The sequence below is a fragment of the Plenodomus lingam genome (genome assembly GCF_022343315.1).
Source record: "Plenodomus lingam strain CAN1 chromosome Unknown contig_14, whole genome shotgun sequence".
Lineage (NCBI taxonomy): Eukaryota > Fungi > Ascomycota > Dothideomycetes > Pleosporales > Leptosphaeriaceae > Plenodomus > Plenodomus lingam.
The window spans coordinates 2,161,951-2,174,422 of record NW_027093932.1 but is presented as its reverse complement, the minus strand read 5'-3'; the positions used below and the strand labels follow the sequence as shown (position 1 = coordinate 2,174,422).

At 52.3% G+C, this 12,472-nt stretch overlaps 5 protein-coding genes across 5 annotated transcripts; 3 read left to right on the top strand and 2 right to left on the bottom strand.

Moving 5' to 3' along the window:
- The first annotated feature begins 14 nt into the window (after nucleotides 1-14).
- Nucleotides 15-2,109, top strand: IAQ61_002763 (uncharacterized protein). The gene is made up of 3 exons (XM_066095685.1): nucleotides 15-1,141; nucleotides 1,212-1,749; nucleotides 1,819-2,109. Exons 1-3 carry the CDS (start codon nucleotides 937-939, stop codon nucleotides 2,030-2,032), a joined length of 957 nt encoding a protein of 318 aa, XP_065954521.1. The 5' UTR covers nucleotides 15-936; the 3' UTR covers nucleotides 2,033-2,109.
- Nucleotides 2,110-3,943, bottom strand: IAQ61_002762 (uncharacterized protein). The gene is made up of 2 exons (XM_066095684.1): nucleotides 3,048-3,943; nucleotides 2,110-2,959 (listed from the first exon to the last, which is right to left on the bottom strand). The coding sequence occupies exons 1-2, from the start codon at nucleotides 3,858-3,860 to the stop codon at nucleotides 2,906-2,908; spliced, it is 867 nt and encodes a 288-aa protein (XP_065954520.1). The 5' UTR covers nucleotides 3,861-3,943; the 3' UTR covers nucleotides 2,110-2,905.
- A 991-nt stretch (nucleotides 3,944-4,934) lies between these two features.
- IAQ61_002761 (uncharacterized protein) lies at nucleotides 4,935-6,950 on the bottom strand (the record flags this gene model as incomplete). The annotated part of the gene is made up of 2 exons (XM_066095683.1): nucleotides 6,674-6,950; nucleotides 4,935-6,541 (listed from the first exon to the last, which is right to left on the bottom strand). Exons 1-2 carry the CDS (start codon nucleotides 6,792-6,794, stop codon nucleotides 4,935-4,937), a joined length of 1,728 nt encoding a protein of 575 aa, XP_065954519.1. The 5' UTR covers nucleotides 6,795-6,950.
- Nucleotides 6,951-6,952: 2 nt separating this feature from the next.
- Nucleotides 6,953-9,467, top strand: IAQ61_002760 (uncharacterized protein; the record flags this gene model as incomplete). Its single annotated transcript, XM_066095682.1, has 2 exons — nucleotides 6,953-7,662; nucleotides 7,738-9,467. Exons 1-2 carry the CDS (start codon nucleotides 7,308-7,310, stop codon nucleotides 9,465-9,467), a joined length of 2,085 nt encoding a protein of 694 aa, XP_065954518.1. The 5' UTR covers nucleotides 6,953-7,307.
- Nucleotides 9,468-10,952: 1,485 nt separating this feature from the next.
- On the top strand, nucleotides 10,953-12,454 carry IAQ61_002759 (uncharacterized protein; the record flags this gene model as incomplete). The annotated part of the gene is made up of 2 exons (XM_003843464.2): nucleotides 10,953-11,266; nucleotides 11,329-12,454. 2 exons carry the CDS (start codon nucleotides 10,953-10,955, stop codon nucleotides 12,452-12,454), a joined length of 1,440 nt encoding a protein of 479 aa, XP_003843512.2.
- Nucleotides 12,455-12,472: the final 18 nt, after the last annotated feature.

Here is a 12,472-nt window from a genome sequence, read left to right as displayed (position 1 = left end):
CGGTGTATTCTTCCTTCCTTCCTTCCTTCCTTCACCACGCTTCCCTGAAGCATTTCGATAACAAAAAAGCACATCCAACCTTGCCCGATGCTGAAACAAAAAGAATTGCTATGCGGTGGAATGACCTTTTGCCCAAAGACCAAAGGATATATACCAATGGCCTCGCAGGTTGGAAGCGACGCATTCATCCCACATGAAGTATGTGCAGCAAACGGTTGCAGGCCATAAAGATTTGTTTCCGCTTAGTAGAGACTGCAGTCGCAATTTAACCACACAAAATCACAGTATTCAAACATGTCTGAATGTCTTTCAGGCGATCGATAAACGTGCGTCAAGATTGTGCATGACTCCAGAACCATCAATAACCCAATTCATTTGCTATCTTCTAAACAATTATGAGGACGCAGCCTATTTCTTCCGCCTGTGCGTGTGGAGAGCATGCGCAAAGATGGGATGTAGTTAAAATCTACTCCACCATCGTTCTTGCTTCCTTTCATGTACAGTTCTCGGAAGTGGTGTGCTCAGAGAAAATGAAAATGCAGAGCTGAATGTGAGCCTGTGTCTTGAAAGTGAGTTTATAACACTATAGTACCTGAACATGTGTGAGGGGATTTGGTGGTTACAAAGCATGCTTGATTGAAAAGGGGGTTTGGCTTTTTATGTGTAAGATCTGTGTGTGAGGAGCAGCAAGTGCAGTTTGAGAAATCATTTGGGGAGCCTTGAACGCGGATAGATGGGTTTTCATGTATCTTGTATGTGTGCTTCTCCTTTCTAAAGTTAAGTGAAGAGGCCGTTAAATACTGATAGAACAAAGTAGATGCAGATTTAGAGACAAGTCAACGTGCCTTTAACCCCCCACGTGGCTGGACCCTGCATCGTTCGATCATAGTTGCCCCACCGAGGGGTAGCTTCCAATGTTTGGCCAGCTCCCCTCGAATGTTATCATTGACAACACAGCAACCGGAGTGGAATCCTCTTCATCTCGTCTTACAATTGTATCTCACACAAACACAACTTGCAACCATGACAGACATCAACCTCCGCGACATCCACGACTCACTCATCGCCATTGCCAAACAAGCCGGCGAACGCATCGTCGCCGCAACACCCAGCACCGATGCCGCAGGCTCCAAGAAGAACTGTACGTATCCAACCCCTTTCCCCTCGTCTACAACTTCAAAAGCAAACACTACAACTAATCCATGACCCAGCTGTCGACCTAGTAACCGAAACCGACTGCGCAGTCGAATCCCTCGTCTCCACCACGCTCCGTCAAAAATACCCCTCTTACTCCTTCATGGGCGAGGAAACCTACAAGCCAGGCGACAAGCTCACCGCCGCTCCAACATTCATATGCGACCCCATTGACGGGACTACAAACTTTGTCCACCGGTACCCCTACGTTTCCATCTCGCTGGGCTTTGCCGTGGATCTGGAGCCAGTAGTCGGAGTAGTGTACAACCCGTTTACGCAGACTTTGTACTCGGCGATCAAAGGCCAGGGCGCATATCTCAATCAGACGACGCGGTTACCGCTGAGCGCGCCGACGCCGTTGGATTCGCTGAATAGCTGTCTGGTGGCTGTGGAGTGGGGCAGCGATAGGAGTGGGAATGATTTTAGGGTCAAGAGTGAGACGTTTAAGAGGCTGGCGGCGACAAAGGAGGAGGGTGGGGGCATGGTGCATGGGCTGAGGAGTTTTGGAAGCGCGGCGTTGAATCTTTGCGGGGTGGCTAGTGGCGGGCTTGACATGTGAGGACTCTCTCTCTTTGCTTCAAAGTCCACAGTTGAAATTGTGTTGTGCTGACTTTGCTGGTTCAGTTACTGGGAAGCTGGGTGTTGGGCCTGGGACGTGTGTGCGGGTTGGGTGATATTGAAGGAGGCAGGAGGCATGATGGTGGATGCGAACCCAGGGAATTGGGAGCCCAGGATCGACGAGAGGAGATATATGGCTGTCCGTGGAGGCCAAGGCCAAAAAGAAGTCATCAAGGAGTTCTGGAGTCTAGTCGACGGCGCATTCGAAGTAGGCATATAGCCGCAAGACTGACCGATAGGTTGTAGTAATACTACCAGTAGTAGTAATCCTGTAAACGGGCCGCAACAACTCAAACTTCACATCAACTCACACAGGCAAAGCAAGAACACAATAAGTATAGCGGCGACCGCTGTTTCCTCATTACATCGCCACTAAAACCATCCTCCACAACCCAACTTCTCCAAGCGGTCTCGGCCAATCTTGTTCTGCAGCGGAGCAAACGTCTCCACCAGAGACCTGTCCGCCAGCAACGGTCCCGGACGGACCAGCGCAGAACCACGCTTTGATTCCAGAAATGAATGTTCCTTAATCCTACAAACACACCCTTAATTTTCCACAACAACAACAAGCAGGCAGATTTCTCGGTTCCAATAAACTTCCCCAACGCACAGCCAGAACAAAGAAAACGCAGTTTCTCAAGGTCGTCTTGTACTCTCTCCGCAAGCAGAGAGGGGGCGGTTAGGAGAAAGAAAAAAGGGCAAATACATTGTTGTTGTTGTTGTTGTTGTACGAGTTGAGAATGGAAGATTTGGGGCGGTAGGAAGGGGATTAGGGTTACATGAGTAGGGGGTGAGCAAACACAGCACGGGGTAAAAAGGTAAGAGAGGAGTAAGAGTTTGACGATAAGGATAGCCACCGTGATTCAAAATGCGCCGTGGAAAGCAAATGGAAGAGAGTCAATCCCAACCATGTCGTTTTTCTGGGGTTTTATCTTCTTTTCGACGAGCGGGGTGGGCGCAAAAGGGGAGATTCGCTGTGGGGTTGGCAATTTGAGTGACGAGTGTCGGAGTCGTGATTTGGTCAAGTTGAGTGTGCTCCGAGATCTGTGTGCTTGTGCGTGTGTGTACGTGTTTGCTTTGATCTTTGACGGGATCAATGGGGCTGTGCAATCAGAATCAGATGGTCCTTGGAGTTCCGCGAGCATTGCTGGAGAGGAGAGTCAGTTCTCAGTCTGCGGACATCACATGTGGATTTGGATATGAAGACGCAAGAAAAGACACAAGGCTCACCTCACGTCCACGAGATCATCAACATGATTACACATAGCCACGAACAGGTCAAAGAACAATTTACCCCCCATCTCCATTTCCATCTGCATGGTGCCACTACGCTTGAAGGTCTTCCTGCTTCGGATGATTAGAGCGAGGTAGTGTGCCCGCAAGTGGCTGTCGCTGTCTGATGTATTGTCATATGCATAGCGCGCTGAACGCAGGATCGTCCCGACCTCGATTCCACTCTGCAAGCCTTGCTTGCGCAAAGACAGCTTCTTGAGTTCGTCGAGGCCGTAACGATCGGCGGCGCAGTAGACGGCTGTGTCTCTCAGGAGCACATCACCTACACCAGAGTGATAAAAGGTCGGTTCCACAGCGGTGGGACGGTCGCCGTGTTTGTTTGGGTCGGGAGAGCTCATGGCACCTTCGAGCATCCAGGTTTGCCTACGCTTGTCTTGCACCAAGCGAGGATAGTAGTCACCTTTGTACAGATACTCGAGGATGCACGAGAAGATCTCGGGTTCTTCCATGGGCAGATCGATGCGGCGAGTGGTGGATTCGAAGAATTGGTCCCGCAGAATCTCTGCAAAGAAGGGGGAGTGAGACAAGACATCTTCGTGCGCGGCAAAGGTTCGTTGGTCTGCACCAACGATTACAGTCACAATAGCAGAGGTCAAACTCGGAGAATCTCTCTCTGCCATTGGGTTAGCCTTGCGCGCTTCCACCCTCTCGACCAACACCTTCTGCTTCGTCGCTTCGCGAAACGATCTCTTCGGTGCTTTGGTTATCTTGCCCGAACGGTCTTTCGAGCTAGCAAAAGAGCGTTTGCCGAACATGTTGGCGAAGAACAGAATCGTAGCGAGCGACGGAAGGGTAAAGAGTGGACAGGTTAGTTGACGCAGGTCATGAGAAAGGAGCTCTGGAAACTCTCAGACTTTGTACTCTTCCTCGGGAGAAAAGAACGAGGTCCAAGGAGCTTAGTGTGTTAACCGACACTGGTGGTGAAGGATAGCACACTTTGGTTGTCGAACTCAGGCTTGTCGTGAGGCGTGAGAGCTGAAAGTGTGGGGATGGCGGCCTGTTAAATACTGGCGTTGCCAAGCTGATGCCCCTGCAGCCTGCTGTGGTAGCGCCGGGCTGTGTAGCTTGAACAAGCACATTATTCGCCAATACATGGCCTGGCCTCTTATGACTGGGCTCAGGCAGCGAGGCAATCATGGTCCTCTGGTCTTATTTGGCGCACTGTTACGTTGGTGGAAGGCCATGGAACAAGCTTTCAGGCATCTGGCTGTAACTTACCGTACCGGTAGGTAACTTATGGCAGTACTGGTTAAGCGACACCCGACCAGGAGGTCTTTCAAGTATCGTGACGTCTCTCTGCTATCAGATGAGGAGAATAACGAGACTATGGATCCGCAAATCAATGACGAACAAAAGACGAAGGATTGTATGCAGAAATCAGCAAGTGCTCAGGTATGTACAACGGACGGAGAACGCGTCTACAGAAAGCGCGGCACGGCACGGTCCTATCACGATGTAACGTGACATGTGCTCGGCCTCTTTAATTCTGTGACTCACAACCGAAGCCAGGACTACTCTACTCTACTAGAGAGCCTCAAGTTCCACACAATCGGGATATTGGTAGGGTTGTCTAGCATATACGATAGTTTGGTTTCATAATAATGGACCTTCCATGGTTGAGCTATACCTGTCAATGACAACCACATCGTGCTCAGTTGCAATCTTGGCGAACAAAGCGTAGTCAGTGTGAAAAAGCTGATATAAAGCCCTACCTAAGACGTTCTACTAGAGTACATGCCAGGCTGATTTTATTCGAGGTCAAGAGTACTGAGTTGATCGCCATAGGGCTGCTACCAGGCTCCAAGCCCCGACACGATCAACAATGCCATCTACACAAACCAATCCCATTCTTGTTCCCAAATCTTCCCTGTGTCCTCTTGGCTCAAATGTCCACCACGCAGCGCATGTCTTGTCTTCTTGAACCCTGTCTCATCTTGTAGTATCGGCCATTCGACAGCACTGGTACTCGCGCTATTACATACGCACATGTATCGTTGACAAGTTTGGCGTTCCTCTTCATCCCAAGGAGATCGTATGAACTCGATACACGATTCTGCAGGAGAGGGCACGCATGGCCCAGCCAATGAGTTACCGCTGTCGGACTCCGACATACCGTCTTCTGGACTGGGCGTTGGTGTTGGTCGGCGTGAAATAGCGTAACTAGCAGGCGATACAAGATACATCCCCCCATCACCCTCAAGCGATTCGCACAAGGAAAGGGACCGAGATCGCCGACCATGGCCATGGGAACTATGAGGAAGAATAATCCAATCCTCTGATAAGATAGTTGATGTTTCGCATAAAGGAGGGAGTGCTTGCAGAGATGACGCAAGAGACGCGCAATCCAAAGGCGCTCCACTGCTAGAGGCAACGATGGTGTCACCCGCGACATCCACCTTTGCAAAAGGTGTTGGTAGTTCCTCGACAGCGGCACATTCATTATTTTTTGAAGCTATAGAATCTGCACGTGTCCTACACCAGCACGGGTTGGCATGCCCTAAGTCCAGAAAGTTCCTGGTATCATGCTGCCTTTCTAATCTGGTAGGATGCAACGTGAGTTTCGATTTCAGCGGCATAGCGGGTGTTAGTGTAACTTTTGGGTCGAAAATTTCTTTTGGTATAGCTGGCCGTACTTGCAGTGAAACCATGTTGATGAAAGGACGGGAAGATCCTATAGGCGCTGTTATGAGAGCAGTGCATGTTCGTTTGCACCCGCTGGCTCCTGCGTCGGGTGTGGCACGATAGTCTGCAGCATCTAATTGTTTTGAAGACTTCTGAAGTGAATGCATTAAATCACGCTTTGCGAACGATGCCAGCTGCAAGTCCGAGTCATGGCTTGGGGAAGCCGGAGCCGACCACATGGGTGTCGAGAAAGGCAGTGCACAGCTTCTTGATGGGATCGTAGATGGAGATGCAGCTATGGCTTCTGATGAATTTGTCTTATCCGTACTTGGCGATGCGCTTGAGGATGGTGATTCGACAGTCGTAGAATTGAGGAATTTGGATGTAGAAGGACAGCGGCCGATTGAATCCGGACAGGCCAAAAAAGCGGAGAGGGGAAAGAATCGTGAGTCTTTGCGTTCTATCTTGAAGCGATCTGGGTGCGATAATGTGCGTGAGGTGCGTGCGAGGCATGTCTCAGATATTGAGCCTGGCTTTGGATCTACATGGACTGCTGGAAGCACAGAGATTGGGGACGATAGCAATGTGTTCGGACGACACTGCGGAGACCAGTGTTGCAGGATAGCCTCAGGGGCCTGAAGATTGTGACCAGGCAAGCTAGTCTGGTTGCTGTTGTGCCATTTCACAGATTCCATCGTCAAGGCACTTGCGCACTTCTCTTCAGCTGTAAGGCTGGGTAGCTTTGCGGGGAGCACAAGTTTGCTTCTATGGCGTCGACCGCCTCGTTTTCCTCGTCGTCTACATTTAATTGGAGCTGGCAGCCAGTCGAAATTCTACTTCGGTTCGGCAAGTGGTTGATCACGTCCCTGCAAGACGCTGAAGGGGTTTGCTGTACAGGTTGTGAGTGAATTGCAGAGGCCTGTACTTTGTTCAAGACATGACTTACGAGTAGGAAGAAAGCTGTTTTCTTGAGGACATGCTGGATTTGGATCCATCGATGGTCGCGAAGGTAGTAGATGTTGGGTACAGTGATGGGAACGGTTGGATTGCGGCAGTCCCGAGACCATTACGTATTTAGGTTGAGTGACAGTAGGTAGATGGAAACAAGACGTGGAAAAGGACAGGAAAGGTGTAGTAGGTAAGATACAGGATAGAAGGAAAAGAAGGGACGTAGGAATGTAGGCACTAGGGTATGTTGGTGACAGTCTGTTCTGGTAAAGGGTATAAAGTGTATAAAGTATGTAGAGTAGGTGGTACTGTAGTAGGTAGTAGGTAGTACATAGGGCTGACTAAGGTGCAAAATCGCCGTCATAGCTCAATATTAGTTGGTCCCCACATGGCCGCCCATCTGCACTCTTCACTTGACAGCGGGGTTCAACGCTTCTCCCAAGCCCGTCCTCCGTCCTCTCGCCGTCCCTCAGTGCGCTCCAGGCTAATTGGCAGTGATCCAAGACCAGCAATTACCTGGAGCCGCTGCCGCAGTCCACCATCCGCCACACGCCATACGCCATACGCCATCCGCCATCCGCTTCACCCACCGCCAGCCCGCCACGCTCGCACGCCCAACGACCGCCATCGCCATGCCCGCCGCCATGCAGGCCCGTCGCCCGATGCCTCGCATTGTGCCTGCCATCCCGCATCGCCTGTCGCGCGCGCCGCCTGCTACAAGGCCCCTCACGCCCGAGGAGTCTAACAAGGGCGCTGTTGCTCAGCAAGAACCGCAGGCAGAGCCACCGACGGCCGAGGAAGAAGAGCAGCCGAACGCGCCTTCCGAGGACCATCGAGCGCCTGCTCACGATGCGCCATGGACGCCAGACTCCAAGGCATCGGGAACTGGCAAGCAGGCCCAGCCAAAGGCCCTCGCCCTGGCTTCTTCTCCGCCGGCCTCTCCCCCTGTTGGTGTGGTGGACGAAGTCGAGGCCGAGCACGCCCCAGGTATGTTCTCGTACCACAAGTTACGCCACGATGCTGGCCGAATCACTGTGCGCAAGCTCATACGCCAAACTGCAGAGACCCAAGTCAATGGCCAAGTCAAGACCAATGGACACACCGATGACTCTCCAGTCGCGCCCATGGACAACTCCCAGCCGCTCAGTGACCAGACTCGACGCAGATTAGCGGTGCCCGCCCAGCTCCCACCGCCTTTCTACCCTTCCAACAGGTCGGGCACACACACTCCGCCTGATAGCCGGGAGGCACAAATGCAGTTCCACCAGCATCAGCTCAGCGCCGGAGCTGTTGAGTTCCGCAGCGCCAACGACTCGCCCACTATGCCAGCATCTCCCAAGGGCCTGAAGCAGCCGATGGATCTACAGCACGCTGCATTTCCCCCACTAGCCCCCAGGTTTACTCCTCAGCCATATGCGCCTTTCTTCCCCGGACACTCTCACCATCCTTCCGAGGTTGGTGCGCCTTGGCTTCCGGCCCCCGCAGCGCCGCCGCGCCCTGTTTTCGAAAGCGGTGTAGAGTATGCGAGCCCTTACAACGGCCAATTCCCAGAAGACACTGCGTTCCGCATCAACGGAGTTGCCGCCTCGCATCCTCAGTCACCCGGCAAAACTCACTTCAACGATGTGAAGCCTGGGTCCGACCATGGAGAGGATCCTCATGCACTTGCATTTCAAAACGGCACTGCAGCACCAGTGTCTCCTCTTGAGGAATCAGCCTTCGAGCTTGCAGCTTACCTTTCCACTCAATTTGGAAATCCAGAATTTGCCGATTTCGTTCTGCAATTTCGGTCGCCAGATTCTGCTCTTGTCTCCGCACCTGTTCACGGTATTGTCGTTAGGCGAAGCCCAACCATCGCAGAAGCTATCCGCCACAGCCCAGCTCCCAGCCACCGTTCTCGCGACGCGCGGCGGTTGATTGATGTGCTGGTATCTGATCCCTTCGTCACGCGCGACTCGCTTGAAGAGGCTGTCAAGGTCTTGTACGGAGCGCCACTGATTACGGCACAAAATTTCTTGTTTGGCCTTGCTCCGTACATGTATGAGAGCGACCAAGCTGGCCCATCGAGTGATGCTCGACGACGTATCCAGGAGATTTTGAGCTACAAGGCTGCTGCCCGAACACTGCAGATGCCTAGCATGCAAGCTCGGGGTGTTGACATTGCACGTATGCTCCTGCGATGGGACACTGTTGACCTCGTACTACAATACGTTTTGCAAGCTGGGCCGAGTCCTCGGTCTCGGGTTGAAGGGCCCGATGCTGAAGACCCTTTCATCACCGCGCTGCTCAACTCTGCCATTGACTTCATGGCCTATACTTTCCCAGTCGACTTCCAATTGTATACCATTGCGCCAGAACTCCGCGATCTCCCACGCCTACCAGCTTTTATTGAGGCTCGGACGACTTCGCATAACCCGCGCTTAAGCAAGATTCGATTCGGAGATGCGCCTCCCGAGCATGATGTCCAACCGCGTCACGCCACAAGTGTGCTCTCGTCGGTCCTTCTTTCACTGCCCCTTCCTCTTGTAGATCGTCTACTGAATCATCGGGCGACGGCGAATCAGCTTGGCTGGACTGGCGTTGTTGCCCTCATGCGGGACGTTGTCAATGAGCGTGAGAGCCGGCGTCAAAAGGCTGTACAAAACCAGTCAAAGACGGCTGCTCATGGGCCAGTTCCCAAGGCTTTGTTGAAGAACATGTATATTGAGGAGCATGTGGAGCAGGTTGATCCGTCGCCTCTCCATCCTTCAGGCTACAAGTTGGTTGCAAAGCGTTTGCATAGTGAAGTCTGAGGGGCCGGTCTGGACAAGTGGAGTCTCAACTATTGCGAGCTCTGAGGTCTCCGCATCTACAGCCATATCCGGTCGATCTTGGTACGTATCTTCCTCGAGGTGTTTACAAAAAAAAGGGTGGGATTATTCTAGGGTGTATAGCATAGCGGTTTGTCAAGGCGTTTGATGTGGCGTTGTTAGCGACATACTTCTCATCTGGTTCTTCCTACAGTCACTAAAAGTACGACACGAGAGACGACGATGCATATTCCCCCCCATAATAGGAACGAAGCACATAAAGAAGCCTTAGTTCGCTTTGTTATACCCTTGCGCTCTGCAAACCATCCTTTGTAGGCGTCTTGAGTAGTCTTCGGATTTGGGTGGGGCGCGGTGGCCCGTCTGGCGATTTCAAGGTTTCTGGCGCAGGGGTCTACATAGACGTCGAGAGACGGACAAAATAACATGCATGGTACCTACCCAGCCCAAGTGATGATGAGTCCTGGGAGCTGTAGTCGTGTTTGAGTGTGTGGTGTGTGGTGTGTGTGTGTGTGTGTGGTAAGTGGATCCTGGTCTGGCTGTCAAAAACTATCTAGTGTGTTGACTTACCGTATGGTAAAGCTTTTCGGAAACTTTCCAGTCAGGAAGGGGAAGCTTGTTCTACCCATCCCAAGATTTTGCGGCAAAAGCAACTACTCGGTCCCGCGGAGTCATCTAGGTCTTACTGTACCTACTACTAGAATGGCGCTCTGTCTGATATCACCTTTCCTGTCGAGATGATTGTCGAACACTGATTTATGTACAAGTCCGATATCCGCATCGGCCGAAGACTTGGTCGGAGATCAGAACGTGTGCCATTGAAGACAGACGAACGAACAAGCTTAGAAGGGCGCCGGGTATTAGGCGGAGATAAAAAGGTTGGTGACGTGCTCGTAGTACGCCCCGTCCGCTGTTTGTTCGGCTAAGGCAAGGAAAAGGAAAGTTTATTGCGGCAATCGCTTTTTCGCTATCAAGTCAAGACCGAGGCAGATCTCGTAAAGGTTGCCATAGGGCGTGCTGGGCTGGTCCTATCCTATGTACATCACTGTCCCGCCCTCTTTCCCCGTTTCCAAAGACCGTGTTTGCCCCTGGATTCCAACCTGGCTTCCTACTGAACTTGGCCTCTCCTTCTTAACCGACTTCTCTTCGCTCCTAAGCAATAACTAAGCAATCCTCGTGAAGGTGCCGCAGGGCGTGCTGGTACCACCGTTCCGCCCTTTTCCCTCCCGAAGGTAGGAGCGGTAAAGCTGAATCTGCTGCGCTTACACCTAGACTCCATCCCTGCTCCCTATTCTACTTTATTTTAATCTTTGCTTCTCGTCTGCTTTTTGTGTGTGTTCTCTTCAGGCAGTGTCCCAGGCTTTACCACAGGCAAAGCTTTGTTCTTTTGGCTATTCAGCTTCCAGCCGCTAAAAGAGGGTGCTATTCGACTCTTCATCATCCTCTCAGCACAACGCTTGCCATCCTAATATGAACCGTACTACAGCGCAGGCGCATGATATGCCTACAATATCAGATACGTCTTCACAAGTCTTTGACGAAAAGCCAAGCCAACGGCCATCACTGTCATCTACAGACTTGGTTCATGGCACACCGGCGCTTCAAGCCCACGAACAAAATCAACACGAGACCAAAGACCGCCCATTACGACAGGAAGAAGGCGTTGAACTCGAGCCTGTTCAATCAAGACATCCCAGCGTAAGAGATGCTTCGAAGATACCCGATGGAGGTCTATGGGCTTGGCTGCAAGTCTTGGGCGGCTTCTTCTTACTCTTCAATTCTTGGTACACTTGATATCCCCCCAAAGCCAAATCTCCCGTCTCACCACTAACAAGAAATCTCCCAGGGGCATTGTAAATACCTTTGGCTCCTACCAAGCCTACTATGAAACCGAGCTGCTCTCCTCGTGGAGCCCCTCCTCCATCTCCTGGATCGGCAGCATCCAAGCCTTCCTCCTCCTGTTCGTCGCCGCCCTCACAGGCCCCATCTATGACGCCGGCTACTTCCGCGCCCTCCTCCTCTTTGGCAGCTTCATGCTCGTCCTCGGCCAAATGATGCTCTCCCTCGCCCATGCGTACTGGCAAGTCCTCCTCGCCCAAGCCTTCTGCATCGGCATCGGAACCGGCGCGCTGTTCGTCCCCAGCATCGCCATCCTCTCCACCTACTTCTCCACACGCATCGGCATGGCCATTGGCATCTCCGCATCTGGCTCCTCCTTTGGCGGCGTCATTTACCCCATCATGTTCCACAAACTCCTCCCTAGGCTCGGCTTCGCATGGACAACGCGCATCCTCGGTTTCGTCATCCTCGCCACCATGCTCATCCCCAACCTCGTCATGCGCGTCCGCGTCCTGCCCCCGAAATCCCGCTCGCTCTTCGATCTCCCCGCCTTCTTGATACCCGCCTACTCCATTCAGGTCGCCGGCTTCTTCGCCGGCTTCATGGGCTTGTACATGCCCTTCTTTTACGCCCAGCTCTACGCCCTTCAACGACACATCACCAATGAAAATCTGGCGTTTTACCTCCTCGCCGTCATGAATAGCACCTCTGTCTTTGGCCGCATCGTGCCCAACATCTTCGCCGACATACTGGGACCTTTCAACGTTGTGATTCCCTGCTGTCTCGTCTCGGCCGTGTTGTGCATGTGTTTTATCGCCGTGGACAGTTCGGCCGGTATCATTGTGCTCATGGCTTTTTATGGCTTCTTCTCCGGTTCCTTTGTTAGTCTGCCGCCGACAGTCATTGTGCAATTGAGTGGGGATGCGAGGGAGAAGATTGGGACGAGGTTGGGGCAGAGCTTTGCGTTTGTCTCGATTGGCTTGCTGATTGGGACGCCGATTGGAGGGGCGATTTTGGATAACAAGGGGTTTGATGCGCTGTGGACGTTTGGGGGGTCTATGTTGTTTGCCAGTGCGGCATTCTTGATCATGGCGAGGGTTGCGTTCAAGGGATGGGGCTGGGTCAAGGCTTGACGCGTCTGATCTGGCACA

What these genes read in the sequence shown, in the direction of transcription:
- IAQ61_002763 (XM_066095685.1), top strand. Translation starts at nt 937, where the DNA reads ATGTTATCATTGACAACACAGCAACCGGAGTGGAATCCTCTTCATCTC. An exon ending in CGCAGGCTCCAAGAAGAACT is followed by an intron (nt 1,142 to 1,211) that starts GTACGTATCCAA and finishes TCCATGACCCAG; the next exon opens with CTGTCGACCTAGTAACCGAA. An exon ending in GCTAGTGGCGGGCTTGACAT is followed by an intron (nt 1,750 to 1,818) that starts GTGAGGACTCTC and finishes TTGCTGGTTCAG; the next exon opens with TTACTGGGAAGCTGGGTGTT.
- IAQ61_002762 (XM_066095684.1), bottom strand. Translation starts at nt 3,860, where the DNA reads ATGTTCGGCAAACGCTCTTTTGCTAGCTCGAAAGACCGTTCGGGCAAG. An exon ending in ATGTTGATGATCTCGTGGAC is followed by an intron (nt 2,960 to 3,047) that starts GTGAGGTGAGCC and finishes TCTCCTCTCCAG; the next exon opens with CAATGCTCGCGGAACTCCAA.